Source organism: Canis lupus, chromosome 7, assembly GCF_011100685.1.
Source record: "Canis lupus familiaris isolate Mischka breed German Shepherd chromosome 7, alternate assembly UU_Cfam_GSD_1.0, whole genome shotgun sequence".
Taxonomy (NCBI): Eukaryota; Metazoa; Chordata; class Mammalia; order Carnivora; family Canidae; genus Canis; species Canis lupus.
The window spans coordinates 34,837,571-34,861,020 of NC_049228.1; the positions used below are offsets into that span (position 1 = coordinate 34,837,571).

General features: G+C 39.5%; 1 protein-coding gene across 3 annotated transcripts in view; it reads right to left on the reverse strand.

Moving 5' to 3' along the window:
- The window catches only part of AKT3 (AKT serine/threonine kinase 3), a 306,203-nt gene that overhangs the window by 256,583 nt on the left and 26,170 nt on the right, over positions 1–23,450 (reverse strand). The window contains exon 1 of one of the 3 annotated variants that reach the window (XM_038542730.1): positions 12,152–12,251. The exons of the other annotated variants lie outside the window; for them this stretch is intronic. Coding sequence (XP_038398658.1) covers positions 12,152–12,236 — 85 coding nt within the window. The 5' untranslated portion in view covers positions 12,237–12,251. Of the gene's footprint in view, positions 1–12,151; positions 12,252–23,450 lie in introns of those variants that run through there. 3 annotated transcript variants of the gene reach the window in all.

Here is a 23,450-nt window from a genome sequence, read left to right on the forward strand (position 1 = left end):
TACAGGTAAACTTTGGAGATATTGTAGGTTGGGTTCCAGGCCACTACAATAAAGATAATATTGCAACAGTGAGTCAAGTACGTATTTCAGTTTTCCAGTGCATAGAAAAGTTCTGTTTCCAATATACCAGTCTATTAAATATGCAACAGCATTATGTCTAAAAAAAAAAAGTACATACCTTAACTTAAAAATACTTTACTGCTAAAAAAAAAAAGATGCTATCACATAAGCTCTCAAGCAAGTCGTAATCACTGCTCACAGATCAGCACAACAAATAATGAAAAAAGTTTGAATATTGTGAAAATTACCAAAATGCGGCACAGAGACATGAAGGAGTAAATGCTATTGGAAAAATGGCACCAACAGATGTGCTCCTTGCAAAGTTGCCACAAGCCTTCAATTTGTAAAATTTCGTAAAATTTGTAAAAAATGCAGTATCTGCAAAGTGCAATAGAACTAGGTATGCTGTGTAGCATAGCATAATGTGTAAGTTCTGGTATAGATAGATCTCTTGATAGATCTCACCAAAATACTATTAATGAAAGAAAAGAGTGACAACACGGATAGCTCCTAAAACCAGCCATGCTTAAAGTCATTTACCATTTATTTAATAAGCACCTACGCAACAAAGGTACAAGATATGTTGCTAAGGATGGCAATAACAGCTAAAATTTATTGAATAATTAAATATGCCAAGTACTTTATCTGCAGTATTGCTTAAATCTTACAGTTGAAAAGAGAAGTAACTTGTCCAAAATCACAGAGCTGATTAAGTGACACAGCTAGAATTAAAATCCTAGTTTGGAAGTACCTGGGTGGCTCAGTCAGTTAAGCGTCTGCCTTCAGCTCAGGTCATGATCCCAGGGTCCTAAGGATGGAGCCCTGAGTCTGGCTCCCTGCTCAGCAGGGAGTCTGTTCCTCCCTCTCCCTCTGTCTCTCCCCGTTCCTGCTTTCTCTAAAATAAATTAAAATAAAATCCTGGTTTGTCTGACTTCAGAAAGCAGGCTTCTAAGCACGCTGACAAACTGCCTCATATTAACAAAAACCTCTTCTCTTCCCAGGCACATGCTTCCTCAGAAGTCTCCCTTGCAGTCAAATGTGGCCACTCGACTGAGTTCTAGCTAATGAATTATGAAAAATGAGGAGTGCTACTCCTAGGCTTGGTCCACCGAAAACCTCCCCAGGGTGATCTTTCTGTGTTCTTTCCCTCTCCGGCTTCATGCAGATGAGCACATGTTGAACCATTTGCTGACGACAATGCAGTCATCAGACAGAAGGAGCAAAAAGCAGGAGCATCGTACTTGTTTTGGACTTTGCCAAGCAAGACACAAAATTCAAGTGATATTAATCCACAGAGATTTGAGGTTTATCTGTTTCAGCAAACTCAATGTCGTATTGCCTAGAGAAACGTATACCTTCAGAGGCAATAAGCTGGGCATATTATTATCTACCACAATATATACCAACAGCACCAAGAGTGGACAAACTTGTATTTATAGAGAAAAGCTGTGTGTGCAGATGAACAACAGCTCTCACAGCTGGAGAGATTGTGGAAGCATCAGCTTTTAACATGAGTTTGTTGATGGCTAAGATTTAAGTATTAAATATGTGGTCCAAAAACAGGCACTCCAAGAAAAAAAAGTGATACATGCCACCAGGTGAAACCTGGAAAGGTTAAGAACCTCATGACAAACAGAAATGGTGAGCAATAGTACAGGGGAAAGAGTACATATCAAAAAGTAGTGAGGGCCAGGTTGGAATGACCTGTGCCCCAAGTAATGACAAGGCCCCCAGACAAGGTCCCCAGGTAATGACATTTGGGCCACCTTCCCCACATCAATGAGCTACTGAGATATCAGAGCAGAAATCCAGCGTAAGTCAGAGTGTACCAGGAACAAAGTGCTTCAGAATTAAAGACTAAGGAGTGCCTGAGACCCATCTGTCACTGGAGGACATTAGTCGTCCAGATTCCATCATTCGACAAATATTTACTAATTACTTACTTTGTGTGAACCATGGCAGTGGGAAAGGGAGAAAACACCAGTGAATGCTAAGGAAAAATCAGGCAGTGTTTGGTTACAGGCACTGGGGCTCTGGTTGAATACGACAAAGCAAAGATTCAATGATGACTGTGGTCTCCTGTCTGCCTAGAAAAGGTGCAAAACAGTCTAATCGAACAGAAAAGGTGGGAAGTGTACCTGTTTTGGAAGAAATGGTTAGTATGCTTAAAGACAGTCTGAATTTGAGAAAAGAAGCACCATTTCTCATAGCGATTACTAATCCCCACATCCAACTGATCTATTCAATCAAAAGACCCAAGTCCCTTATCTGACCTAAAAGGGGTGAAGAAGCATGAACAGCCCCTTGCAGCAAATGCTAGCCGTTTGAGGCAGAATTTAGAGGCATGGGCTCCGTAAGAAGATAACATCAGTCCTGTGTTTCCCAAAGAGGGTTCCATGAGTCCTCAATCATCCTCTTCCTGCACAAATCACTGCCAATATCTCTCCCCCTCCTTCCCCTCAGATCCCACCGCAGAAGGTTCATGAGAAAAAGAAACGGTGTTGAGGAACTCTGAACAATCTTACAAAGCATAAGTACTTTTTGGAATTCCACAATGTACACTTATACTAAAGAAACCTTTTATTTTCTTTAGTCCAGGTATTTCCAAAACTTATTCAATGACATAAATCTATTTTTGAGGAAAATTCACCTACTAATGATGTATGCTTTGGGAAATGGTACACTGATGGTAAGCTACTGGAAGGCAGCTAGGACTTTTTATTAATCTTTGCAAATCTGAAACACCTGGGACACAATATATGCTGAAAGAAACAATTACAGGGTTTTTAAAACAGTACAAGCCACATATTTGTGGTTATTTCCTAACTACTATTCCAAAATACCAAGGCTCATCCTCAAGTTCTTAGAAAAGTTCTTTAGATACCTGATAAAAGCTCTGCATGGATTCATTGTACGTGAGTCCATCTATGATCCCACCACCACTACATATAGCATACTTCTTTTTGCTTTCAAAACGAAGTCCATCCTCAAAATGAATCTCACCTGACTCACAATAGATTAATTACCCAAAATAGAGCAGTAAAAACTGTCAAATGACACGTCACAGTGACTACACAAAATAGCCCTTATACTATGAGTGCTGGATGAGAAGCCTGTGCCATAAATTAAAGATAACAACAAGGCAAGGGAAAGGAGAAGTAAATGGTGAGCCAATCTTTTTCCCTTCCCTTCTAAACAATTCAGGTAAGGGAGGGTCACTAATTCCAGGCCCCTGCCCTCCAAAGGGCAGAGAAGAAGAAAAACACTGTGCCGCTGGGTGGGGGAGAACAACCTGTGCCCCTCCAGGCTTCATTCAGTAGCTTTGGGTCAAATGAATCAACATGTTTATCTGCGAATACAGCTGAGCTCATTTGAACGTTATGCACTTGAAAGGAAACAAACTTTTTTCAAATGGAACCAGTAAAATTCAGAAAGTGTTTGTTTTCCGTTTCAGCAACTTTAGTTAAGCTCTTTGTTTAGGAAGACCAAAAATTATGTGAAATAAATCTTTCATTGTGTCAAGATGTTTATCCCAAACTGAAGAAGAGTTAAGGAAACTCAGCTCGAAGACATTTGATCTAAGGGTCAAGGACACTCGGACTTCGTAAGTTCTGCCAGCAGTTTTTAAAAGTTGCTTCCTGTACTAGGGAATGTTCACTGTTCTCGCACAAACAATAATAAAAGTCATTTATACAACCACCTTCATTAGTCTTTTCCTTTTAAATTCACTGTTCAGTAACAGCAAAGGCTACAGTCATTAACTCTGGTAAGTGCTTTGAGCTCTTAATTACCATTATATTTCTACTCGCTTAATATTTGTCAAGGAACAATTTTATTTTATTCGCTTATTCAAAAAATATGTCCCGAATGTCAATTACGTGCCAGATCCTTGTAGATGAAAGTCAGCAAAAGAGATGTATGTGGTCGCTGTCCTCAAGAGCTTTCAATCCAGCTGAGAAGAAAACTATTATGAAAGTAGATGTGTATATAACCCAAACAATGAAAAGGAAAAAAACAAACAAACATGTAAATGTACAACACGATCTAGCCCAGGGGTCAGAAAAGGATTCCTTTGGTAATGACAGCTGAGCTGAGATTAGCATAACAAACATTAAAGATAATTTCAAACACAAACACACACACCACTCCCCAAAATCATCTGAGGAATAAGAATGTCCATAACCATTGGGAGCAAAGGGGTTTGTAAGCGCAATGGTAAAATCCACAGGACTCTGAAAATACTGGTGATAGCTTCATGGGAACAGCACCAAAGAGCACTTAAATCTATAGGAAGAAAAGCAATGGCCACTTCTGGCATATTTCCATGCAAAAATAGGTTTCACAGCTAGAACTATTGTCCAATGAAAAGCCAAACATCGGCTATTAGTCTAGTAATGTCCAATTGCCTCAAGTCCTCAAATACATAAAATGAGTTATATTAATAAATGTATCCCAAACCTCAACACCCCATAAAACCCAGCTCGCAAAAAGATATCTAAGTTTCATCGGTCTCAGGATCACATTAGAGCAGAAGCAAACTGTGAGAAATCATATTGCAAGAGAACACTTTCATTTTGCAAATCAGGAAGGAGACCCAAAGTGGGGAAGTAACACACACAAATGACATCACTCATCTAGTCAGTAGTAGAAAAAGGAGGCTAACTAGACCCTGAATCTCCTGAGTCCCCTTCCCATGCTCCTTCCACAGCATTACAAGAGCAAATCTATCAGACTACAAGGAACACATGGGTTGCAAATAAATAAGGCAAATTTTAAAACAGGGGAATCCCATTTTGAAAATGTTACACACCTTCAATTTAATTTGTCTGCACTTCCCTTAAGTCCTAGAAAAATAATGTTCCCTCTTATCACATTCCACAGAAAGGTGAAGTGAAGGAAACTTAACAGACCCTACCGCATCCAGGAGGCAGGCTGAGTGCTTTATCTACTTTAATTTCACTTAATCATCATAACTGTCCTCTGAGTTAGACATTATTCATCCCATTCTGCTGAGATTCAAAAACATTAAATAACTTCTCCAAGGTTACACATACGCGGCAGAAAAATGGTAGAGGCAGGATTTGAATTCAAGTCTGTGGGACTCCAAATCCAGAGACACTGTACCACAAAAAAGTCTTTTTTTTCTTAGGAAGATGTTTACAAAAGCAGTGAGGTCTCCCAGAGAACCCACCAATGGCCACTTAATTGCTGATGGACAGTCTTTTAGTGTAGTCTGGGAATCCAAGAATCATTTTTTATATTATTCCAAAAGGAAGTACCAAGTTTTAAACAACTACTTTAAAACAAAATGTAGAACATACTTTTAGGTTAAATATTTTGTCTATTTTCTTTTTGGCAGCGTTATCAAACTCACTGTCTCTAGCACCCAGAAAAGCATCAGCTATCTACTTCTGTGAAACACTGGCTCACAAGCACTAAGGAGAAGGATGTAGTAAAGCACAATCATTTAAGAGAACTGTAAGAAATTTAGTAATTCTAATTTCTCCACCGATAGACAGCTCATTCATAGCTTCAAGTGGGAAAGAGTATACTATGAAAAAATTAAGAACCAGTAGTCCAAATAGAGCGATGCACATCAAAATTAAAGGAAGATCAATATTGGCTTGCACACCACCCACCCATATCCTTGAAGTATGTTTCCACTGTCTGGGCTCTGCTAAGTCTGTTACCAATCATGGTCAGGTTCTCAGCTTCATAGCTGAGAATGCAGCTGGTGCCTCTGGTCTGCTATCATCTCCCATCCAGTTCTCTTTACCCTCATGGAAATATGCTTTTGTTTTCTCCTTCTTTTTAGGGGGAAGAAAAAACATATTTTCTCTGATACTACTATTAGAGGGCTGGATTTTGGGGGGTTTTCTCTTGACCCTTACAGTGTCTGTTTTCTCCCAATACTCCCAAGTACCGTTCCATCCTCCACCCCTTTGTTTCTGTTTGCTTATTTTGACCTTTTTATAGAGGCTTTCCCCCAAATGTTCAATGGTCTTGGAATGTTAACTCCTATCTAGAAATGAGGCTCTGAAAAAAATTGACTTCAAAGGTCTGTGTGGGGAAATGGGGCTTTTAAGTATCCATTTAAGGGTTCTGTGGTAGTGAGCCTATCCATATCTGAAGATATTTCAGTCTTCTGCAGGGGATCAGCAGGATAGGCTTCACAGTGTTATGGAAGGAGAGCAGAGAAAACAGACTAAGTTCCACAATTCAGGTGTAGATTTCCCTTAATCTTCCTGTTTTGAATCAATCAGCCACCTACTGCCCCTGGTTCAGAAAGCAAGCACTTCTTCAATTTTATATTTTATCATTTAAATTTTATAAAGAATAAGTCTTGGGGGCACCTGGATGGCTCAGTCGGGTAAGGGGCTGACTCGTGGTTTCTGCTCAGGTCATGATTCTCAGGGTCCTGAGCCTGAGCCTCTAGTGGACTTTATGCTCAGTGGGGAGTATCCTTGAAGATTCTCTACCTCTGCCCCCAATGCCCCCCTACCCGTGCATGCCCAAAAGCTCTCTCAAATAAATTTTTAAAAATCATCAATCAATCAATCTTGGCCTCCTGAGGCCAGGAGTGGTGGTAGTGGATGGTTACCTATCCTACACCAAGTGTACAGGGAGAGAACCTAAGGATCCAATCAACTCATTTTCAGCTCCACTTCTGATGCCTGCCTTCCTTAGTGTCTGGTACCTCCCAAAGCCGAGCCTCTGGGGAGCTTCAGGCCACCGTCCTGTAGTTCTTGCAAGTATTATGCACTTAGTCTTTTCCTCCCTGCTAAATCCAATGCTATGTATCCATCTGCTTCCCTATTTCAAAAGAAGTATAGCAATTTCCATCTCCTGTTGTAATCCCATTCAAAGGGGAATAGAGAGTTTTTTTAAAGCTTTAGAGATTTTCAATTTTGCAAGATGAAAAAAGTTCTGGAGCTGGATGGCTGGCTGCACAACACTGGGAACGGACTTAATACCACCAAACTGTGTATGTTTAAAAGTGGTTAAAATGATAAATTTTCTGACATATATTTTATTTTGTATATGTTACCATGATTAAAAAAAAAAAAAAAACACCTTTTTTTAAAGCAAGGTTTAAAAAAGCTATCTCCTCAAAACTTCCAAGATCACCCTGTGCAAAATTATCTTTCTCCCTGGATAGGGTAAGTCTCTAGTATATCCCACAGTTTACTTTCTTTGTAGCACTTATTGTTATATGAAATTATCCTATTTAATTATCTCTGTCCTCCAATTACAGTAGGCACCTGGGCCACCTTCAAACCTCACTTATGTATTATTATGGTATTATTATTATGGTAATAAGAATATGGTAGGAAAGCACTTGATAAACATTTGGTAGATAAATGTATTAATTGGTTTCTGGGTCCCACCTAGACCTATTGAATAAGATTCCGGAATTCTCAAGCTCTGACTTATAAAAAGAGAAAATTTGCTATTTATGACCCAATTAGCACCCCTTCTTCTAGCTAGTCAAAACAAGTTGACACATCTGACCCTTAAAACAGATATTCTATTCTCAGCAAAAACCCATTTGCTTTTGATTAGAGGACCGAGCAATGAGGAAGGTGAGATAAAAGAGTTTGTCATTATTTCCAAACAGGAATTCTTGATAACATGGAAGTATTTTTCCTTTAATATAATTCTTTTAAAATGTTAGCACATATGCCTTATGAGAAAAGCTTTCACATCATAAAGATGTTTAATGATCTATTTTATCATGTAATTTGAATTCTGAGTTAGAAAAAACAAAACTGTTTTCCATTTATGCTCTTGAGAAATATAATTTCCTACAGGATTCTATTATCTTCTTTCTCCTGTCTTTAAATATCCCCTTCCATTTCTATTGCTCCCTCCTCAGCAGCAAATATACCTACCGTTCTCTATAAAAAACACTCACTTGATCTTACTACACACTCAACCTACAATCTTATCTATTCCCCCTTTACCACATCAAGCTTCTTGCAAGAGTGCTTTCTCATTTCCCGTTGATTCCTCAACCCTCAACTCGTGGTAACTAACATGGCTGTCGACCCCTTAACACAGCAACAGTCCTCCCTGGCCAGCACCTTGAGCCCCTCTGATACCATGGATTTCCCACTACTATTCCAGTTCCGCTCCTTCCTCCACATGACTTAGATTCTGGTCATCCCATTTTAATCAGGGTGTGAACCCAGTCCAACATTGACCACACTTTTCTGAGCTGATTCAGGAGCCAGTGTGTCTCCCAAAGGACAAGTTACTTGAAGGCAGGCACTACTTACTCCTCTTAAGTAAGCAGACACACAGCAAAGGTTTGTGGGAGGTTGAGAAGGAAGGACTGGACCTGGGGAGGTGGATAGGGATGAAGGGAGGGAGCGGGAGATACAGGCATCTTTTTATTCCTAAGTACAAAGCAGAAATGTGAACTATAAGAGAATCTGAGTTAATGTTTGTTCAGTCTAACTGAATGCACAGATACCACTTATTTAATGGTTTGGTTTGGCTCAATTTCCCTGAATACTCACATTTAAAATTCTGAGAATTATACATTTACAAGTCTGGTTATAAAAATCACACTGTTAACTACTGTTGTCCAGTTTTAGAAATTACCAGTCAACAAAATAATAACACACTTTAGCATTCTTCAACTTCCAGATGGCACAGTTCAATTGGGAGTCCCTTTGAGATGAGGGGCAAGTCAAATGTTATCACTGAAGTCTAGAGAGAGGGTAGTACAGAAACTCCATATATTTCCTAGAATTAACTTTTAGATCTCAGAAGAACCTGTCATAAATCAATTGGGATAGGTTTTAAACGGCTTTTCCAAAAGTGTGATTTCTGTTACCAAAGGAAAAAGAAGATATCCCTAAATTTAAAAACAAAATACATATAAATTGCTTTAAATAACACTCTTTTGTTAGGTTTCAAGGGAAAACTAGGACTTCTGGACATTAATTAAAAGTGAAAAGGAAAACATCTCTTCATAGTTAGGAGGGCAATTCCTTGAGGAAAAAAGAAAACCAAATTCTACATTATGTAGCCAGAAGCAGCATTGCTCTTGGCTCCTGCTCTCCACCTGTTCCCGATTTCAAACCCCTTTCCCAGGGGTTCCCGTCTTCCCCTTTCCTGGGCTCCACCCTGGCCTATCAAAGCAGCTCACTGAACATGCACGGCTGCATATACAGGCTCCGCAGTCAGGAGCACACCTACAGGACCAGATGTGCCTACCTGTGCTTGAGTCCTGACCCCACTATCTATTGGGTGTGGAATCCCAAGATTCAACCTCTCTATACCTCAGTTTACTCACATGCTAAAAAAAAGAAAAGGGCAAAACAGTACCGACCTCACAAGAGTGTTGCGAGAACCAAGTTTCTAGATACCCGAGCCTTAGGATGCTGGGTAGCACATATGTGATCCCAAAGTGTTCGCTAAGCAAGGGACCACCTCATTTATCATCCAAACCAGGGCACTTCTGAGATTTAAAGAAGAGACTATTAATCACTGGAGCAACAGGCATCAACCAGAACTGTCCTTGGCAAACCAGGACGGAGTCACCCAATTAGTTTAAGACGAACCATAAAATATTCTTGGTAGGCAGTAGTTTCTGTCCTACAAATATCACAGAATAACCTAATATTGTTCACTTCCAGTTAAACAAACCTACTTTAGACTATAATTCTGAAAGTGGGTTCAGTGGAGGGGGGGAAAGAGTAGAATAGGTCAAAAAAGTTTCGGAAATACCAAATTAAACAAATTTCTTTACCATCTAGGTTCTACCCTGAAAGTCATTGGTATACTACCAGGGTGCCTTATTTGATTTTAGAGCTTCGATTAATTTTATTTTGCAACTACAAAGTTATTATGAAATGAAATTTAAGTGAGAACCTGGCTTTTTTCTAACACAAAGTATGTTACCTATCTGTGGTCACTGCTCTTTTCCTTGGTACCTAGACCCTTAATGAGTCCTACAGATTCGCTGAATGAATGAATAATAAAAAAATTTCTCATTGAAAATTGTCTCAGAAACTAAAGCTAGATCAGAAAGAAAGTAAATTTTAATTTGGGGTTTTAGTTGAGCTTCTTCAGTTTTTTCTGATACACAGTTCCAGTAGAGCCCTCGGGTAAGAATGGCACTGGGTGGTCCCCTGGATTTGCCCATGACTAAATATGTTGGTGATCCAAGAGGAAAAAATATTCCTGAAAGATAAAAATAACAATAGTAGTAGCCAATGTATATGGAAAATATTATGTTCAAGGGCTTACATACATTATTTCCTTTGACCTTCACAATAATCTTTAAGTGATATCTGGCTTGGTCATGGGAACCTTAGTAGATCCCATGTCCACAACTTGAGATTTTCCTTTTTGTAAGTTTATACACCTCTTTTTTGCTGGCACAATTTTATGGGGGAAATTTCAACACACTCCACCACTAAGCCTAACTACCTAACTACTTGGTAAGGTAGCTAACTAAGAAGTGCTCAAATCCTGTTATGAAATGGTCCATATGAACAATCTACATCACGTGGTCTCAAAGGGCAGCATGTTTAGGTCTCAAAGGGCACAAATGCTGCTGTGCCAAAGGTCACCTATATAACCATACATTTATAACCATACACTTAAAATAATCATGACTTACAATAATCTTCCTAGCTGGAATTTACCAGAAAAGATGGAATATTCATATAATACAAATAATACCACATATCAAATTTTGGAGCTGGAAGGAACTTTACAGATTCTTATAAAGTAAAATGATTTGGGGTGCCTGGATGATTCAGTCAGTTAAGCATCTGCCTTCAGCTCAGGTCATGATCCCAGGGTCCTGGAACTGAACCCCACTCCTGGCTACCCGCTCAGTGGGGAGTCTGCTTCTCACTCCGCCACTCATGCTCACTAGGCTCTATCTCTCAGTCTCACTCTCTCAAATAAATAATCTTAAAAAAAAAAAAAAAAGTAAAATGTTATTGAAGATAAATCCAATGCATTTCTGAATTTCTATCCTTAAACTATGTAGAGCAGGTATTATTACTAATTATTGCCATTCTTTACATGAGGGGACAAGCTTTAGCAATTTGTCTAGGTGTGCACAGCTGGTGAGCAGAGGACTTGAAATTCAAACCCAAATCTGTCTAACACCAAAACTAGGATCATTTATTTTCTTTACGGTATACAAAGATTCTTCCTACTTAACATCTTTCTGTGACCCAAATCATTCTAGTGAAAATAATAGAACTTTAGAGCTTGACAAGATCTCCCCCACGTCTCTGTTTTATAGACCCAGTGTTGTTGAGTACCTTGATATGCTGGGTGCACACAGTTGGTCACGGAAAGAGCTGACATAAAAATCCCAGGACTTCTCCTAGAGTCACACAGAGCTCTCTGTAGCATCACAAAAGATCAATGCTTATTAATAAAAATTATACTGATACCTATCACTTGTCAAGCACCTTTCAGAAGCCTTGAACTACACTAGGTATCCTGTGTTGTTATCTTAAATCCCCCCACAATTTCTCTAAAAGCCCAGAACTGCTGACTCCAAAGGCAGCTATGCTTGTGTTTCCATCATAACCACTTTCAAAATCCCAACTAGAAACCCAGGTTGTGTGCGTGTTGTGATGGTTGTTTTGTTTCTCTGTGTTTGTGTTTGCTGCTACTAAAATCGACCCACGTACAGCTGCTCCATTTTTGTGAAGACATAAAAATATTGTGATATGTGGCACGGAAAACACTTTTACTTATAAAAAAGGAAAGGCTTCTAGAGTATCTTTATGAAATCATAAACTAAAGAAGCTGTTAAGGCTCATTTATATAAGCAATCAAAGGCTGATTCTTTCCTCAGGAATTTGATTTCAACACAAGACTTTCACTAGACAACCTGGTTTGTTATAGAACAAATACATACACACACATACATACATATGTGCATAAGACAGGAAAGGAACATGCCAAAATTTTAGAGCCCCCACTCCTCCCACAATCATGGTGACCTCCCTCAACCCAGGCTCTCCACTATCAGCGTATGCTGTACTCCTGGCTACAGTGATAACTGGGGATGGCAAAATTACACAAACAGAATCTCTCTAATAGTTACCACATGGCTGGTGGGAAAGTCTATCTTCTTTTTGGATAGTGAGCCATGATGCTGCTGCCCTGGGGCTGCCAGTAACCACATGCATGCTACTGAGCAGAAGCCTGCTCGACAACGAGACCATCACAGATGGAAACAGAATAGAATAGAACCAAAAAGAGAACGTTTGACATCATCAGGCATACCTGAAATCAGTTTGTTCTCATTTACATAATCTATTAAATACATCCCCTTTTAATTTTTCTTTCATTGCTCAAGCTTGTGTTGGTTCTTGTCGCTTAAAATGTTTAAAGTCTTGATGCATTATCCTCATAGAGAAAATCCTCATTTAAAAAAAAATGACATGATGGGGATCCCAGGGTGGCTCGGCAGTTTGGCACCTGCCTTTGGCCCAGGGCGCGATCCTGGAGTCCCGGGATCGAGTCCCGCGTCGGGCTCCCGGCATGGAGCCTGCTTCTCCCTCCTGTGTCTCTGCCTCTCTCTCTCTCTCTGTGTCTATCATACATAAATAAATAAATAATTAAATAATTTAAAAAATGACATGCTGCAAAATTCTAAACATTCAAAAATTCAACCATTTTTTACACCGAAGACATGCTTTTGAATGTAAATACTAGCAAAACTTTTAAAATTAAGTCCCGTAATGCTTTTTGTTTCTAAGCAGGTGATTTTAAATCTTTATGTATTAATAATAATCACATTTTAAAATACTATTAGATTTGGTTTTTGTTTTTTTTTTTTTAGATTTTTATTTATTTATTCATGAGAGAGAGAGAGAGGCAGAGACACAGGCAGAGGGACAAGCAGGCTTCATGCATTGAGCCCGACGTGGCACTCGATCCCAGGTCTCCAGGATCACGCCGTGGGCTGAAGGCGGCGCCAAACTGCTGGGCCACCGGGGCTGCCCAGATTTGGTGTTTATTTTCTTTTTTGTATTAACATTTTTCTCAGGGTAGAAAATACCATGTGACTACTGTCCTGCCCTTTAGCCTTCTGCCATGCAGTTCTCCACCTGCAGAGGGTGCAGGCAGAGGGGACCTCCTCCCTGAGAGCACCTGGGGGCATGAACAGAGAAGGGAGGGCTAAAACCAAATTCACATAGCACATGTGCCCATCACATGCAAGTTCCTTCTTTTCCTCTTCTCTGCCTTAAGATTCCTTCCTTGTCTCTGCTCTTCCCTCATCCTTCCTTCCCTCTGCACTGAGGTTCGCCTCTCCTTCTTTCCTAGAGCAACCCCCTGCTCTCATCTCTTCCCACCCTCTGCCTGCTCTCTCCCTGCTAACAACCCACCACCACATTCCCCTCTGCCATTCCCCTCTGTGCTGACAACAAGGGGTTGTCTTTTAAAAACACTTTCCCTTGACCAAGCAGTCCCGTTTTATTTCACCTCTACTTTTGCTGCCAAATTTTACCCCAAAAATGGCTTCAATTTGGTATTTAAGCATCTGACTCTCCCTTTTCCCCAGAAATCTGGCTACCACACCGCTCTCCCCCCAAAATCACTGAAAATGAATTCAGAGCATCCTCTTACTGTGGAACCCAAAAGCCTTTCAGTTTTCACTCCCTATGTACACTGTTGTATGTGACATTAACTATCTGCTTGTAAAACCTCTCCTCTATTAGCTCTGACCTTACTATTTTTGCGCTCTTCTTTTTTTTTTTTTTATTTATGATAGTCACAGAGAGAGAAAGAGAGAGAGACAGAGACATAGGCAGAGAGAGAAGCAGGCTCCATGCACCGGGAGCCCGATGTGGGATTCGATCCCGGGTCTCCAGGATCGCGCCCTGGGCCAAAGGCAGGCGCCAAACCGCTGCGCCACCCAGGGATCCCTGCGCTCTTCTTAATAACTCCTTTTGTGCTTGCCTAAAGAGTCTCTTCTTCCTCCCACTCCCCACTTGCTACTAGAGTGTTTCCTGAGTTCCTTCCTCAGTCCGCTGCTCATCTTTCCATGTTTTCTGAAAAATTATACCTACCATTAAAATCTCAACTGTGTTCTTTTCCTATATGAGAAAAAGTTTTACAGGCATACATACACGAACACACTGCTGTCACCCTCTCAAATCAGGACCACTCTTGAGCCAGCTGAAAATGGCATCACTAGCACCCCTAAAACCATGACATGTACAGTCACACCCCTCACATGTGGGCCCACCTTCCAATGCCTAGGATATCCTTCCATTCTCAATCTAAACGCTGCCTATCAGACTCAAATGCCACTTCCCCCATGAAGCCTTTCCACCCACACCCATCTCCAAAGCAGTATGAAGTCCTAGTTCTCTCCTCCATACAGCCACGGCACTAAAGAGATAATTATATTACAGCATTTTTATGATCATAGGGAGGATACATTCCCATGTGTTTCATCTCACTCAATAATTGTGTCAGGGGTAAGGGACAAATTTCATTCTTTTTCTAGTTGCTGGAACATGGTAGGCACATGATATTTGCTAGAAAGCATGCTTAAAAGGCCTAGGTTCAGGATGTCACCGATATTTTAAAACATTTCATATACCTACATTGCTTTGCACACGTCGAATTTCAGTGATTGCTCTCTGAACACTGAAAGCATTTATTTTATTTTTTTTAATTTATTTTTTATTGGTGTTCAATTTACTAACATACAGAATAACCCCCAGTGCCCGTCACCCATTCACTCCCACCCCCCGCCCTCCTCCCCTTCTACCACCCCTAGTTCGTTTCCCAGAGTTATTTATTGACTACACCAGTAACTTCGCATTTATGATCTTCTGCTGTGACTATTATTCTATTTGTATATGCATGTGTCTTATCTTCTCAACTGGGTAAGTATTTGAGAGGTACGATTTTTAATATTAAGCATATTAAACTATCTAGTGTGATTCCTTACACCCCACCAGGCGTTAAGTATTACATGATTGTTCGATGAGCCTCACTGTTAGCAATTCTAAGAACCATCTGACTGATCTGTATTGACTTATTGTTTTATTTTTTTATTTTTTTTTTTTGACTTATTGTTTTAAATTAAACCACGGTCTTTCCAAATCTATCATTAAGGGAAAAAACCATGCATGGAACTCAGACAATAATAAATATCTTTAAATCCTAGCCCAAATAATATTTTTAAAAGAAAAAGCAACAGTGGGTTCTTTCCTTGCAAATATGAATCTATTATACATGGACATTAAAAAGCAATTTCTCTACAATTCACAATGTAAAAATTGATTTAGGCAAGTATCATCAGTGGAAGTTTAAACAAAGTGAAGTGTTGTTAGGAACTATGACCCTACAGATTTATAAGTGGGGAAAATAGTCTTTATAGGTAAGAGACTCAGAAGTCAGCTTCTTGATCATGTATGTATCATCTATGCAATATTCTCACCAAAAGGTTCACCATGAATGTAATAGGAAAAATCAGACAAATCCAGAATGTGGGACATTCTATAAGACAACTGAAGAAATAAAATCCACCCCTCCTCAAATTTAGAATTTCTCAGAAAGAACTATGTCATAATTTTATTATTCCAAAATAATATGGGCCAGAGACACAACCAAATTAACAGTATGGACCCTCAATTTTTAAAAATGTGCTTTTTTGGACTACCATATTAGTTGCAATTACTGAATGAATTGATTTTCTTAGGTGTGTTAATGGTACCTTATTCCTGGGGACTTAGGCTAAAAGGACATACAGACAGAGCAATACCTGCAACTTTCTTCCAATGGTTCAACCCCACCCCACCCCCCAAAAAAAAGTACAAGAAAAACTGTAACTGTCTGAGAAGTTAAATAGGTTAATCAGCTTGGTATTGTAACTGTCTCAGTGTATAACCGTATCAAAACGTCACACCACACACCTTAAACATACAATTTTTTTTTGTCAAGCGCACCTCAATAAGGCTGGAAAAAAAATAAATGTAGCAAAACATTAAGGCTGTTTACATACTCATTAACACTATATACTTTCAACTTTTCTGTATATTTAAAATTTCCAAAATAAAAAGTTAGGAGTGAAGGTAATCTCTTCTTCTTTCCAGTCACTTTACAGATGAGTGGAAGTAAGAGCTGAGAATATGGAGCCCCACTGTATCTAACATTTATTCATCTTATATACATGCATATGAAATGGAACCCCTGGATGGCTCAGTGGATTTGAGCAACCAGCTCTTGGTTTGGGCTCAGGTCATGGTCTCAGGCTCGTGAGATCAAGCCCCGTGTCAGGCTCTGTGCTGAGTGGGAAGTCTTCTTGGGATTTTCTCTCTTCCCCTGCCCCTCCCTTGGCTCACACAAATGCTCTCTCTCAAATAAATAAAATCTTTAACATAAATAAGTATGTTTATGAAATACATAAGTTAACCTTTGAGAAGATATACTATGTAGACATTACTTACTAACAAACAAGACTAAATGGTTAAATGTAATGTAAGCAGAAAAATGTTTTTCTCATTTCACACATAAAATTCTGTAGTTCTTAGTAATAATTATTGGTCAGATAATTTCCTTCTCCAATATTTCATAAAACATCCATTTGCGAACATGCCTGAGTTTGCATGCTCTTCAAGTGAGTCAACTGGCTCCTGGCCCCTGTGTGGGAGGCCTTCCTCACCCTTGCGTTTAGTGTCCCCTGCCCCTACTGCCTGCCACCCGTGCACATCTGCCTTCCCAGTCTTGCAATTTCAATTTAAGTGTCTCTTCATTTGTCTTCTATCAGTGCACGGCAGATTGCCACAAGACTTCGTACTTTAACAAACCTTATCATCTCATGGTTTCTGGGAGTAAGGAACTCAGGACCAATAATGCAGGAGGCATTGCTGCTCAAAAAGGAGTAAGGAAGATAAAGAACTATTGGGGCACCTGGGTGGCTCAGTTGGGTAAGCATCTGTCTTTGGCTCAGGTCATGATCTTAGGGTCCTGCGATCCAGTCCCATTTGGCTCCCTGCTCAGTGGGGAGTCTGCTTCACCCTCTTCCTCTGTACCCCCTCCTGCTTGTGCTCCCTCTCACTCTCTCTCAAATAAATAAATAATTTTAAATGGGGCGGCGAGTAAGGAAGGAGGTGGATGGCCATCAGTGGCTCACAGCATTTCTGAAATCCAGTGGGGCCCAGGCAGTTCCTGCTGAGGGTCTGCGCTCCCACTGCTTGGTTCTATTTTTGGAGCCATCTTTCTCTTCCCAAGAGGGGAGCCCAGCTGTGAAGCCATGTGGTTTTATTTTCTCAGTGTGCTTCCTGACCACAGGGACTCAGGGATCCAAATACTGCCTGTCATATGCACTGGCTCTGGCCCTATCAGTCCAATCCAAGCCAACAGTGTTTCTGGCAACTCAACAGTCTTTAAAAGAGAGAAAGAGGGAGACAGAAAAGGAACCATTCTGTGGGTCCCCGGTGCATTTGCTCATGGTTTACTCCATTAGGAGACAAAGGCCACACCCACAACTCTCCTGAAGACAAGCCCCTTTTTAGGAAGTGCTGAGGCCAGCTCTCTTCTTGTCCTCAGAACCCCGAATGGGGGACTGAACAATCTCCAATGGAACACCTGGGATCTTTCTGAGATCCCACAGGATTTTCAAGTCACATCTTCAGCTTCACTGGCAGACCACATTTTCCTGAAAGTGTCTCGTATTGGATCTTCCCCAGAACATACTACTTAATGTGAGCGATACTGGTCACACAGAGGCCAGGAATTTTAAAACTCAACCATTCCTTGCTCTTTTTTGTTAACAATATTTCCCTTAGGTTATTTCTCTCCTTCTACATTTTAGCAACTGAACTGCTAAGCTTCCTGCTGCTGCAGAACAAGGATTTCCTTCCTCAAGTTTCCACAAACATTTTTCTCACTGTTCTTTAAGCTCTCCCGCAGCTTTCCCAGAGGCCACCAAACTCACCATCAACAGTCTACCAAGGATCTTCAGGCTTTCACTAAATGCCTCAAATCTTTCCAGCTTGTATCCACCACTAAGTTCCAAAAACAGTCCTCCATTGTAAATTTTTATTTTGGCAAAACAAAACCACCAGTACAAAATCTGTAATAGCAATCGCTATGTAACAAACTACCCCAAAAGTCAGCACTTTAAATACAATGAGCTTTCACTGCACAGTTTCAGGGGAGCAAGAGTGGCTTGGCCTGAAACAGGATCTCTGATGACACTACAGGCAATGACAATGACCATGGCTGTGATCATCAAAAGGCTCTACTTGAACTGGATCTTCTTCCAAGATGGCTTACTCAAGTGGCTGACAAATTCATAATACCTTGTGGCCTGTAATTCCATATTCTTCTTTTAAAAAAAGATTTTATTTATTTATGAGGGAGTGGTGAGCAAAGGGAGAGGGACAAGCAGACTCCCCACTGAGTGCACAGCCCCAACATGCGGCTCAATCTCACGACCCTGAGATCATGATCTAAGCATCCTAGTTTTGGATGCTTAACCGACTGTGCCACCATCCCTTCCACATTCTTGATAAGAAAAGTAGTTCAGCGGCCACTCTATTTTTACATGAATAATGCTTTTCCAAGTTAAGCACTAGGTTGAATTGTTTTCTAAACTAGCCTAATAACATCTTATTTTACATGTTTTAAATCACAAAATTTGGGTAATTCATAATTTCACTGGAGTTTTATGGGTAACCTGCTAAAATCATTTTCACAACCACTTTTATGTAAAAGCTGAGTGACTAGCAAAAGCTGAAGACTGTCTCAAGGCAAAGGGGCAATCTGGTCATGTTTCACTAGATCCCTAAACCAAAGATTCAGGCTCCTCATGCCACTAACACAGTATCATAGACACCACCCCAGTGTTTCTGATACTGCCTCTAGTCCTACTACCATACCTATCTATGGTGTATGTTATGACTAAAAACTTTTAATAGACTGTATAAAATTAAAGTTAAAAAAAGTAAAGCAAAGGGAGATAGCTAAAATATAGAATACATTAACATAAAACTAGAAAAACATATAGCCCAAACAAAACCAGCAGGGCAGAACTAAGATCCACACTGTGGAAAAATAAGTTTGTATCAAAAGAACAGAAACTTGAGTCACTTAAACAGTCTGAAGACAAACTATGAAAGTTCACTGAGAATGAAAGGAAAGAGGAAAAGACATAAAAAACATAAAGGAAGAAATAATAAATATGGAAGATAAATATCCAATCAAAAATAGTAAGGCCCCAGGCTTCTATCATGGATTAAAGAGGACCACAAATTTTTTGCCATTCTTCCCATCAAGAAATTGAGTCTATTTCTCCTCCCCTTGAATCTAGGTTGGCCTTGTAACTTGTTTGACCAGCAAAATAGAATTAAAACAAATGCTGTGCTAGCTTTGGAACTGGCCTTGGGAAGGGTCAGTGGCTTCCACCCTCAGAGGGGGGCAACTATATGCTCTCAAGCAGCTTAGGCTGCTCTGTGGGGGAAGGGAGGCATGGAGGAATACGAAGGCACTCCCAGCCAACAATGAACCCAGGACCCAAATTTGGGGGCAAGGCTTTCTTGGATCTCCCAGTTCAGCTTTCCCATGCAGCCATAGGAGTAACCCCAAGTGAGACCACCAGGGTAGCTTCCAAGTCAAATCATAAAATCATGAAAAATAATAAACCATTGGTTTTAGCCACTAAGTATTGGGTGGTCTGTTCTGCAACAGTAGGTAACGGATGTCACTAAACAGATCTAAAACAACACAATACTGCCAAAATCTATGGACAGAGCTGTAGTCTGCAGTATAGTTGCATCCCAAGTCCTTGCTAGAAAATAATATGTCTTAATTTGTCTGAAAACCCAGCTTGTTTCAAAAGCCAGGTTGAAAGTAATAGCTCTTCTATTTCTTAAATTATCTTCTATTATTTACTTACTTGAAAAAAATACTCTAAATTCTATCCCAGGATTAAATCAGGCATATAAGATCAGTAAGTTTTAATATTACATCTTCAAATTTTATAAATTTTATATCTACTTAAAGATACTTTTAAGAAAACTCCACTTGGCTAAGTGTATTCTCATTCTCTGATTAATTCATTCATCTACAGTTTTTGAGGGCTGACTAAGCAGTCGGCATTAGAGTGGCAAAGATGAACATGGAATTAAGGGCAGGTAAAAATTTAACACTCCTCTAGCTTTTCCAGAAAGTCAATCCCTGCCTCATCTGTGCTTGCAAAGCATTCTGTGCAAATCTCTGTTTTGTGATAATAATAATAGTAACAGCAAACATTTACGGAACATTTACTATGTGCCTGGCCTAATTCTAAGCCTCACATGATTTCACTCACTCAGTCCTCATGACAACCATCACGAGGTAGGTAAGAAGTATCACTAGCCCCACTTCACAGATGGGGAAACTGACTCATGCAGAGTCTCTTCCCCTACTTAAGACTCTAGACTCCATTTGGGCAGGTGAGCTGTTTCTTCATCTTCATATCCTCCCCAGTCTCCAGCACATATTTCTCTATAACTAAATAAATTTTTCAAATACTAGAAATGAGTATGATTATTTCCTTTTTTTGTTGTTGTTTTTGATCATTTCCTTTACAAGGACAATTTTTCACTCCTCAAAAGCAAAAGGTGGGACGCCTGGGTGGCTCAGTGGTTGAGCATCTGCCTTTGGCTCAGGGCATAATCCTGGAGTCCCGAGATCGAGTCCCATACCGGGCTCTCTGCATGTAGCCTGCTTCTCCCTCTGCCTATATCTCTGCCTCTCCCTCTGTGTGTCTCTCATAAAAAAATAAATAAAATCTTAAAAAAAAAAGCAAGAAGTAATAATACCTTTTAGGATTAAGGAAAAATAGGCTAGGACTAAACAAATATCTCTGATTTACAGTAAAACAAATGTAAAATTAAAGTTTGACAATTCATCGTAAACTTATAAACAAGTCTAATTTGATAGTACCATATTTTACTTAGCACCATTTTAATGCTGAAACCCATAAACATCACAATGGCAACTGCATATATCTGTAGTTTTAAAAGTTTTTTAAAGAAGTCCATGACAAAGGAATAAGGAATAAGAAATAAGGGGTAATATCCATTAAAATAGGTGCATGAAAAAATCCATGTAAATATAAGACCTCATACTTTGAACAAAGTCATCTGGGTACTTTTGGCTAACCCAGTACTATGTGGGTTGGTAGAGTTGGAATCATCAGCTATAAAACTTGTGACTACCATTTTCATTGCATACTCTAACTGAAAAATAAAAATGAAAATCTTTATATATAATTTACCTGACACCCTTTAAAAACTCACAATCCTTTGAATACTGGATAGAAAACTGAAATTTGGATTTTATAAGAGGAATAAAGTCAAATTAGGGAGTATTTTACAGACATAACCCCTAACTCACTATCACCTCAAAATATGAAAGGGAGCACAAGCCTAGTACTCCTACAACCAGACAAAATGGCAACATTTTGGAGTAATCACCACAGGAGTATATTCTAGAAATGCCCGTGCAGTAAGGGCATTCTCAACCTAACCTCTAGAAAGGCTGTTGTATCTCCTGGAAATGTGACTGGCAACCAAAGTACAAACATTATAATTGTATATATCAAAACTTTTCATAGGGGACACTGTTGGTTGGCTAACATAGTATCAACTTCCAGTCCCCACTACCCTTGCCACTTCCCCCTACAGAGGCTGAAAGACAAATATTCACTTTCTTGGAGCCGTGGGGAGACGTAACCCAGTTCTGGGCAACATGACATAAAAGGAAGTCTGATAGTGAGCTCTGAGAAAGCTGCTAGTTTCCTAATAAAAGGGACAGTGTAGCTAACACTAGCCATCTTCCATCCATCTGCCTTGAACAGAAATGTCATGCTTATTAGCACGGCCATCTTGAAACCTTAGAGCAACAAGTGCAGGACAAAAAGCCAACAAGCTACAGGCAATGCAGCAGAGAGAGTCTGATTCTCCTATAATTTTATCTTTATTTGCTAAACAGCTAGCAACTGCTCACCTTTACCCTTCTTAAAGTGAAAAAAATAACCAGTCTTTGTTTTGTTACTGTTGGCTGGGTTTTCTGTTATTTTTAGCAGAATGCCTGCCTTACAAATAGACTTACAAACATTTAGAGAATATGGTGTACAATTCTTTTAGTTAAAAAAAAAAGTTATAGTACTTATATAAATAAAAAAGTCCTCTTGATGCCAAGTAAGTATGACAAATTAAATCCAGGACAGATATTTTTCTTTAATAACATCTCTTCTAACTATAAAAGTCACAATATTCACTTTAGAAATTTTACAAAATACAGAAAAATATAATGGCAGGAAAAAACTCGCTACCTAGAGATAATCACTTTTTATATTTGGTATATTTCCTTCCAAACAATTTTTAAAGACATCAATATACAAAAGTGTACTTTTTTATTTTTATAAACTGGGATCATGCAGGATAGAACTTATTTTTAAATAATTTATTTGAGAGAGACAGTATGAGAGGAGAGAATATGAGCAGAGGGAGAAGCACAGGGAGAAGCAGACTCCCCACTGAGCGGGGAGCCCATGCGGGGCCTGATCCCAGGACTCCAGGATCATGACCTGAGCCAAAGGCAGATGCTCAACTGACTGAGCCACCCAGGCGCCACAGGATTTATTATTATAAAAGGATACATGCACCAATTAACAACAATTCGAAAGCATATGAAAGAATAGAAAACTGAAAAACAAAAGCATCTCTTCCACCATTCCCCACCCCATGTGCTTGCACACACACACACACACACACACACACACACAATACGCACAGCCTCGATCTCTTTTCCACTTCTCAAAAACGGACACTTATAATGTTTTTGGTATTATGCCTCTGTCTCTTGATTTATCACCTATAACCACATCAACTGACTTCCCATTCTGAAGGTGAAAACCTGGGTTCTCCCTCACCCTTCTTCCCAATTCTTACTACTTTTATTTTCATTTTTGGTTTCTCTCTTGCTTAATATTATAAAGTTAAAAAAATACACTTAACCTCTACTTCTAGGCCAATGAATATTGAATAGAATGTCTTTGCTTCCAATTATGCAAGGTAAGGAAATTAGTATTCTTATATGGCAAATAGTTTTAGTCATAAAATTCAACCACAAGATTAAAATGTGCCTATCATTTGACCTTACCCAACCCTGAATGAGGAAGAAAAAAAGTATGTATTCGTTGCTTGAAGCACTAGTTCATTTAACATAGGAAAAAGTGTTAGGAAAGAAATGTAACAAAGAACAGATACAGAGACCTAGAAGAAGTAAGTCTATAATCTGTAAGCCCCATTGAGGATCTTTAAGTCCTCAATGAATTGAGAAAAACAGTTATGGACCAACATGAATTTCAAAGTTTTAAAAGATGAAGC